This window comes from Camelus dromedarius, chromosome 6 (genome assembly GCF_036321535.1).
Source record: "Camelus dromedarius isolate mCamDro1 chromosome 6, mCamDro1.pat, whole genome shotgun sequence".
Lineage (NCBI taxonomy): Eukaryota > Metazoa > Chordata > Mammalia > Artiodactyla > Camelidae > Camelus > Camelus dromedarius.
Genome location: NC_087441.1, coordinates 67,082,629 through 67,091,983, shown reverse-complemented (window position 1 = coordinate 67,091,983; position 9,355 = coordinate 67,082,629). Strand labels below are relative to the sequence as shown.

Here is a 9,355-nt window from a genome sequence, read left to right as displayed (position 1 = left end):
TTGGGTGAGAGGTGGTTTTAAAGATCTTATCTCATTGTTTTCTCTTTTTCTTTTCGTGAAGCTCCAATCAGTTAAGAAGACTACCTTTTTAAAATCTACACTGGTGAGATTTTTGTGTTTATGTTTGAGTTGTGACTAAAGTTGTAGAAATGATGCTATAAAGTTTCTGTTTGTGTCTGTAACTAAAGTTGAAAAGCCTTTACCCAATAGTTAAGTATGAAATGTTTTCCTACTACCAGAGAGTATTAATAATGGAACCATAACATCTCTTGAAGGATTTTAAATTAAAGGAACTCCTTTCTGATTGGTTTATAGAGGTAAATGTGGTTTTTTTTTTTTATTGAAGTATAGTCAGTTTACAATATTGTGTCAGTTCCTGGTGTACAGCATGTTTCAGTCATATATATACATACATATATATATATATATATATATATATATATATATATATATATATATACATACATATATTCCTTTTCATATTCTGTTTCATTATTCAAGACATTGAATATAGTTCCCTGTGCTCTACAGTAGAACTTTGTTGTCTATTTTGTATATAGTAATCAGTATCTACAAATCTTAATCTCCCAATTTATCCTTTCCCACTTCCTTTCCCCGCTGGTAACCACAGGTTTGTTTTCTATGTCTATGAGTGTCTTGTAAATAAGTTCATTTGTGTCATTTTTTTTAGATTCCACATTAAAGTGATATATGGCATTTTTCTTTCTTTCTGGCTTCCTTCACTCGGTATGACGATCTCCAGGTCCATCCAGTTGCTGCAAGTGGTATTATTTTATTCTTTTTTATGGATGAATAGTATTTCATTGCATATATATAGCACAACTTCTTTATCTAGTCACCTGTTGATGGACATTTAGGTTGCTTCCATGTCTTGGCTATTGTAAAAGGTACTCTATGAATATTGGAGTGCTTGTATCTTTTTGAATTAGAGCTTCCTCTGGATATATGCCCAAGAGTGGGATTGCTGGATCATATGGTAAGTCTATTTTTAGTTTTTTGAGGAATCTCCATACTGTTTCCCATAATGGCTGCACCAAACTACATTCCCACCAACTGTAGTACTTTTTATTATTAGAAAGCAAATATTTCAACTCAACGCACAATTTATAGTGTGTTGCAACAGGACACTTAAAACTCAGGGTTCGAAAGCTCTCATTACAATGAGATCATGGCTATAAGACACAGGTTGCCTGGAAGCTACATTAAATGGGATATTTTATTTGGGGATTAAATAGAAAAGCCAAGATTGAGCCTTGAGTACAGAAGACTATATGCATATGAGAAATAATCATAAGCTATTTGAATTAAATGGGACCTTGCAGATTATCAAATTTTTTTTTTACTTTACAGATGAGGAAAATGAAGCTCAGAGATGAAATGACTCAACTCCAAGCCCAGTTCAGCCAGTTACACTGTGTTGTCAGCATGTCTAATGAATCACGCAGAAAGGTACTTTCTTGAATAATTTCTATTTTTTCCCCCAAACAAAACCAAAAAGGGTAATCAACATATGGTAAATGTGTTACATGTGTTAAATGCAAAAAGATTACGAACACAAGATACTATATTGCAAAGAACAGAAATTTTGAGCTTTGGTTTTTAATCTTATTGGTCTTAATGGAGAAGCTTAGCCTAGAACATAGTCAATGTTACTACAAAAGAGAAACCAGTAAAAACTGGTTGCTAAAAATAATTTTTTTCTTAGCTGGTCCTCCTAAGTATAACCTAGGCATTAGAATCAGCATACTTTAGAAAGAAAAAGGCTGCTGGGAATGTTTATCTGATTTTGTCAACTTAGAAATTTATTTTATACAAAGTCATTTAAACAAAGTTTCTTAAGGAAAAATGATCTTAATAGCCCAAATTCACAAATCATCTCATGTGCTTAATTGGAATTGCCATTTATTATAGCCTTATGTACTCTATACTAAAATTTGGACTCTTGTTCAGGGGAGGGTATAGCTCAAGTGGTAGAGCACATGCTTAGCATACAAAAGGTCCTGGGTTCAATCCCCAGTACCTTCTCTGTAAGTAAGTTAAACTAACTACCTTTCCCTACCAATAAAAATAAATGAATAAAAATATATAAAAGAATAAAAAAGTAAAATTTAGACTCTTGGGATGTCAATAAAAATGTATGCCAATCTGAACACATTTCTAGAAAAGCAGCACTAGCTTTATGAATCTCATTTTGTGTAACTGCTTAACAAGCAAAAAGTCTTCATCATTCCTCCATCTACTTTTCCCATAAACTTCACTTCACATTTTTGAGAAAACACTTACGTGAACTGTTGAACTGTTCCTTTGAAATAAATCTCTTTACAAAAAGTCTGATATTATACCCAGTACAGTAACTTATGCATAGTAATAAATCCATACAGTTTTAAGTATACACATTGAAAAGCAAATGACTTATTTTTAATCTTTGGCTATTTTGGAATTAAATTACATTAGGGTACCCACAATCCTTTAATTAGCTAGTATATTTTAACATTTTGCTAAGTAGACAGGGCATTGGAAACATTAATGAACCAGCATTTTACATAACAGCTTCTTTGGTATAAAGTGCCTTCTGAAGTTATGTGCTGAGTGCTGTGTTACAAAAAATAAAAAAGAAATCATGAGGCTCTACAAAATAGCTTAGAAAAACAAGTTTTCTATTTATTTAAAAATAAGTTTGTAGTTACTACATTGCAGGGACAGGAATTCTTACACATACATTCTAGTTTGTATAAAAGGATTCAAAGAATTATGCATCAAAACTAACATAGAAAGTGTCCACGTAACAGTAAAGAAAGGTCCAATCAATATGTACAAAAAGAAAGGGCACTGCTATTCTGGTGTGAGACTGCTGTTTATAACATAATACTCCAGGTTTCCAGAAAGAAAAAAAAAACAAAAACCTCAATAAAGCTAAATAATTTTGTTTTTAAACTGTTAATTACATACAACAGATTTGCTTGTGTTTAACATTGTTTTCTGTACAAAATAAGCATAATTTTAATTTGAAAATGTGTCAGTTTCAACTTTAACCCTCTAGGTCAGTTACTTCTTAAAAATTGAGCTACATTCTACACGTCTAAATATCGTGTGACAGGATTTAACAGTTTTCTAAAAGATCTTTAGTAAGACCACATCTTGCAGTTTTAATATGGTCCAAAAATGTAACTTTGTATTTTGTCTCAATTTGTAGCTTTTCATTGTGATCAATCAACACGCACAATCTTACAAGTAATGAGCATGTGTGCATCTGCATCTTAGGTGTGTGTACTATGTATCACCTCAAACCTATTTTCTTAGCTCCTTAAATGTAGAAACTCATAGCCACCCACTATTATGTATTTGGTTTGTGCCATATAAGGTTAATTTCCTGATGATTTTATCTGCATTAAAAAAGTATTTCAACACAGAGCTATCAAAACTAAAAATAATATATATATATATATTATAGCTCATAATATTTTCTAATTATTTTACTACAGTGTGTACAGGGTTTATATCTGGAGTGTCAAAAGCAGTACTTACAGTCTTCTGACTTAGTGTGACCTCTTCTTGGGTGTTGTACATAGTACAAAATGACTTTACATCTGGAGTGCTCAGCTCAATATAATTAAGAACACAGCTTCTTAGTAAATGCAGTATTAGTTTAGTTCAAATCAGTTGGAAATTTGATTGAGGGGAAGTGCAAAGAGGGAAGTGAGGAAAAGATGTATTTTCCAATTTCAATAGGAAAATTAAATTGTCACCTAAATTTAACCACTTTCAACCTGTAAAAAATACTAAATAGGGGGGTAATTCACCGAACATGAAAGTACTTCCCCTATTATGACTTTTAAAATCATTTATTTCCTGCATATGAGGAGAACACTTACAGCCCTTTAAACACTCAAGTATCTTGGTCCTTTCAACCTAGTCAAAAATAAATTTCAGGTGAACAAAAACATTCAGAGTAACAATTTGTTTTCATTAGGTAGAAAATAGAAAATCAAAACTGCTTCCAGTTGCCTTCGGAGAGAGATGTAGGTGTGTTTGCATGTATAAAATGGAATGCTAGAATTTAAAAGTAAACACTATAAACTAGAGGAACTAATTTACATTATAAATCATACTTCAAAATGTGTAAATGTTGATAGTATCATATATGCTAAAAATGTTATCTGAATACTTCGTTAAGATGCCTGACTGATCTACTGCACTGCAGATGAGGGACAGTCCTAGATGTTACTGTACATGCTGCACAAGGAGCTCTTTGCTGTCAGTGTAACTTACGTAATTCATTTCCAAGGGATACTAGATTTCAGCCAAACTTCAAGTCTCAAATGTGACCTAAACAAGCTCACAAATATGCTATACAATTAGTCTAATTAAATTTAAGGAGGAAGATAGTTTTGTTACAATGCTATCAAATAGTCTTCGAATATGTGGGGAAGCTGTGCAATATTAGAAACAATGATAGTGAAGCCAGCAAGTCTTTAGTTCATAAATACGCACAGAAAATAGTCCAATGCAGATTGCAAAGAAAAAAACTTTAAGAAGGTATATGTCTATTGCCCAGAGTTATGAGATTGTAATTAGACTGAACTGTTTAAACGGCTAATTTGCAACATTTTATAATTTTTAAGATTTGATTGGGACTTGAGAATGTTGGGGTGGAGGGAGAGAATATTAGGGTTATTAGGGTTAGGGTACTTGAAAATACATTGTTTTACATTTTTTCATATGTCACAAGTTTTATTTCTGAAACTTTCACGAAATTTTTTTATTGCTCACCTAAGACAACTGCCAACATTTCCTTTTGACCTATAAGCAGTACATATGTGGTGTACTGTCTCAAAGAACCTATTTTCCAAGTGGTCAAAACTATGGTGATGACTTAAGTTTCTCAATTCAACTTTTCCAATGTATGGAAGCTAAATCATAAAAATATAAAACCTAGATATATCTGGTTATTACTAATAGATTTTTAGGTGTTTCAATTACAAAGAATCTGATCCAAGTCATTTTTGCCTTATTAAGAAACCAGTGTCTAATAATATCCAAATAAGGTCATACATATACAGTGTCTTTAGAACAGGAATAATACATTTACTTGCTGCAGGTAAGATGGTAAATACTCATTTCTTTGCTCAAGAGTTAGAATTCATACACCATACTAGAGGTATATTCCACTCTTAAAGACTGTATGCTTTTTCTGTACACACCTCAAAACTGTACATATTTTTTACAAAAATGGACTTTATAGTCTTATTTTTTCTAGCACAATGCAGATAACATCAGGAAATCACGTATTTCAAATAGATTGCCTTCAAAAGCAACAAATTACTTTAATGACTTAAATTTCAAACATACACACTATTTTCAGTAATGGTGTAACCGAGAGACTCCTTTTACTATACAACCAAGCCATCCATTTCTGCATTATGAAGAGTTTAACTACTGAATTTTAATTATATAGTTAAATATATTTGTTAGAAAAAAATAAATATACAAAAAACCTGAAAATTTTGAAATTATTTTTCAACTGCAAAATCACAGCAATCCAGTTAAGATCTGGAAAATGGTTTACTTAATTTCACAGGAGGATTTCTGTACAAATTTAGTTAAAAATGATCTAAAAAGCCCAAATGTGTCACTTTTCCATTCTTCAAGACAATCAAATGACAACTAACGTTTATCCCTACCAGAAATACGTAAGGAAATAATTCTGTAATGTATTTTGCCAAGGTCCAGTTAAAGACTTTATTTTCTACATCAGGGTCATGCTGATACATATTTTTCCCCCCATCCTCGCTTTTTAAAAATGTAGTATCTGAAAATTTTGGTTACATTTTTGTACCATACCAGTCCTCAGAAAATACTACATTCTTTAAACTTTTTAAAAAATGGACAATAATCTTTAAACAATAGAAATGGTATTTATGTTGGTTTTTAAGGTATAAAATAACTAACTGTACCATAAACAAATAAATAACTGCTTTCCTTTTCCATAGCAGTACATATAGCAATACATTCTCCTAAGTCATATAGTTATCATTTACAATAGACAACTTAATTTTACTAATGATGCAAAAAATAATAGAATACAAGGCACAATCATTAAATGGAATTTCTCTTTAGGGTGTATATTGACATACCAGCGTGATAAGGATACCGTAAAAAGTGCAGAAAAAACACAATGTGCAATGAGACCACTGTATAAAACATGATTGCATAAAAAGTGATTTGGCCTATTTTAACCTTTAATAATTGAAAATAACCAATCTTCCCCTTAAAATTAAACTATAAAGTATGACATTTTAAAATTACTTTTATTCTACCACTATCTAAAAAATCCTGAAAAAAGAATTTATACCTGGGTAATAGTATATAAGTATGTGTTTGTATATATATTTAATTATACCCATTTATCAATATATACACATACACACACAGACACATTTCTTTGTAAGTCATTTTAGCCTATTAGATATGTCTAAGATTTAGAAATGACATTAATCCAGATTAACAAGTAAACATCAAATCCCATACCTTTTTCCTGTATTTTCCTTGAATCCTTTAACCACTTAAACATTTTCTCTAAAACATCTCTGTCAAAGGACCCACCAGTGCATTATTTTCTACTATTAGTACCAAAAAAGATACAACCCAGCATAACTCTTTAATAACTTGCTCTTTAGAATAATATATAGCCTTTCCAATATTGAAAAGTGTATGCTGTCCTGACAGTCAAAAACAGGCTTTCCACTGCACTGATTCTCAGTCTTTGGCACAATAAACAGAGATTGAGTGATTGATATAAGAATCAAGGTCTGAAAAATTAGACAGTCAAATGTTTTCCAATGTGGATATGTTTCCTTTCCATCAGTACATTTTCTCTTAAGTTTGGCAGAAATGGAATACAGCAAAAGCCTCCTCTAGATTCTTTGTAGATGAACATTCTGTAATTAAAATTAAGCTTTTTAAGGTATCAAATGGTGGGAGTTTTGTATGTATCTTTAGAGGAAACACATTTCTTAATTTACTGCTACTCTGGTAACATCTGTCCTCCTAGGGGCATGACTTCTGTATCAACAGAAATGTACCTGGCTTGGTCAAAAATAATCCATTTTAACATGAAATGCTCTATCACTAGAAATGTTATGCTCCATGAGAGTGTAGCAGAACTGCCTTTTCCAGAAATAAATTGGGAATTCATTATAGAGCCTCAACTTCTTTTGTTTTCAACAGTAAATTAAATGAATGTTGAAATGCATAACCTATCTAAGGGCAATAAATAGCAAACATTTAAAATATATATGTATATATTTATATATATATATATTCATTTAAAGAAGTGAAGTGTCTTGTAAGTTTGTTTTTTTGCAAATCAAATCATAACATTCCCTAATCCACCATAGCAGCAAGGAAGCAGAAGCCTTAGTTCTACATATTCCTTAACTGTACCTGCTTTATAGATTTTGAAGTAAAATATTTTGGTGCAAGTTACCAACCAATTAAATTAGCTTTTGCTTTTTCAGTCAACTTTCGGACTCGTCCTCTACTAGAAGTTCCAAAAGTCAAAGAAGTGTCTTCAAACAACAGCTGCCTTTGCTCCTCTTCGGAGTCGTCCTCATTATAGAAGGCTGTCCTTCGACCTTGGTTTCGAGTTCTCATGTGAGGTTCAGAGCCTTTAAGTTCCTCAAACTCTTCTTCCTCATCCATGGGATCATCTGTCTTTTTTCGGTTACTTCTCCTTAGCATTTTAACACTTGTAGGAACTATGAGATCTGAGTCTAGTTTTTGTGTCTTCATCTTCCTTTTGGGTTTTCTGCCTCCACGACTCTTTTTCTGTAACAAATCCTCCTTTACAATATTAGTTTCAGAAAGAAAATTGCAGGTTGAAGAAGGAACTACTTCATCTCTGATAGGATGCACACTATTTTGCTCCGAATCTTCAGGCTTTGCATACTGCAGCTTTTTGGGCTTTCTACCCCTCTTCTTGTGTATAACTTCACCACTACTGATAGTAACTTCCACCTTAGGTTTCCTTCCCGGCCCCCTCTTCACAAGTTTAGACGGCTGCCCTCCATGGCCATTTACTTGAATGCTTCCTGGTACAAAAGCATTGTTCTTACAGTCTGCTGGAAGGGAACAAGAGCGCACTTAACATATGGAACTGCTTTTTTATCTGACCCTCAAACTAGTCAGTAGGGCCACTGCTATGCATAATGACATAATCCTATTTGCTTTTTTACTAATATGAGAAAAAGAACTGACAGAAGGCTAATAGTTTAATGTTATTATTTATTTTCTACTTAAAACTCACAGATGAGAAAGATCCTTAATGAAGTCATTGATGACATGAGGGAAATGAAACTCAGGGCAAATAAATGACTTGTCTAAGGTAATACTGTAAATATGATGAAGCAGGGATTAGCCAAGGTTTCTTATTCCTACTACCTCTACTACACATCCTAATGTATAAGCATTGTTTTCATGACACAAAATGACCCTGTTTACTTGTATGGCACTTACTAACCAAAAAGCATTTTATTGTTTACCTCTTTAATACAGAATGTTACCTTTAAGCAGCTCAATATGGAAAATAATCTCCACGTAAAATCCATGACCTTTTACCCTTGGTAATCTGAATAAATAAGTGTATCATTCCCCTCTACTCTCCTTTAATCACTTTTTCTATTAGGGATGGAGGAAAAAGGGACTATCAAGACTGGAATGATTCTACCTCTTATTTGATGCTCTTTTGGATATAATGATCATAAGCTGGTATCAGATAAGAGTCTATAGACTAAATATTTCTCTATTTTCCTCAGAAGTAAAAAGGATCTCATCTCCTAGTAACTCCTATGCAAGAGGTTTCAGAATACATCTGCTGGGATAATTCGTATCAGTTATTCTCCATAAACACTACCATGGCTTTGACATTCTTCATCTATCCTTTCTACAAGAGTAGAACTCTTGATCACAGACTATGTTCTCAGAATTTTAAAAAGAAGGTTAAAAAAACAACTAAATGGCAGTTTTCTTCATAGGCTGTTTTTGGAACATTCCTATCTTCTTATGTAATTGAATGGCAAATGACTGATTTATAATCATAAGCAATACTGACTACATGTATCGATCAAATTCACTCTGCGCCACTATTATCAGGATTAAAAATCCCACTGTAACAAACTCCAAGATAAAGGCCACTACGCTGTATTAAAAAATAAAAATACTGGAAATCAAATTCTAAATCTGGGCTCACACAGGCACCTCTTGTCTGTGTGGCCTGCTGTTGTCCATGGCAGCATTACCTATAAACTCCTTTCCTATTCTCCTCCTTAAAAAAAAA

The 9,355-nt window shown here is 32.5% G+C and overlaps 1 protein-coding gene across 3 annotated transcripts in view; it reads right to left on the bottom strand.

The window, feature by feature from the left end:
- Positions 1-2,657: 2,657 nt before the first annotated feature.
- Positions 2,658-9,355, bottom strand: part of PHIP (pleckstrin homology domain interacting protein) — a 125,929-nt gene continuing 119,231 nt past the window's right edge. For 2 of the 3 annotated variants that reach the window (XM_031455965.2, XM_031455963.2), the window contains exon 40: positions 2,658-8,141. In XM_031455965.2, coding sequence (XP_031311825.2) covers positions 7,504-8,141 — 638 coding nt within the window. In that variant the 3' untranslated portion in view covers positions 2,658-7,503. The remainder of the gene's footprint in view (positions 8,142-9,355) is intronic. The other variant, XM_031455964.2, reaches the window with a different exon arrangement.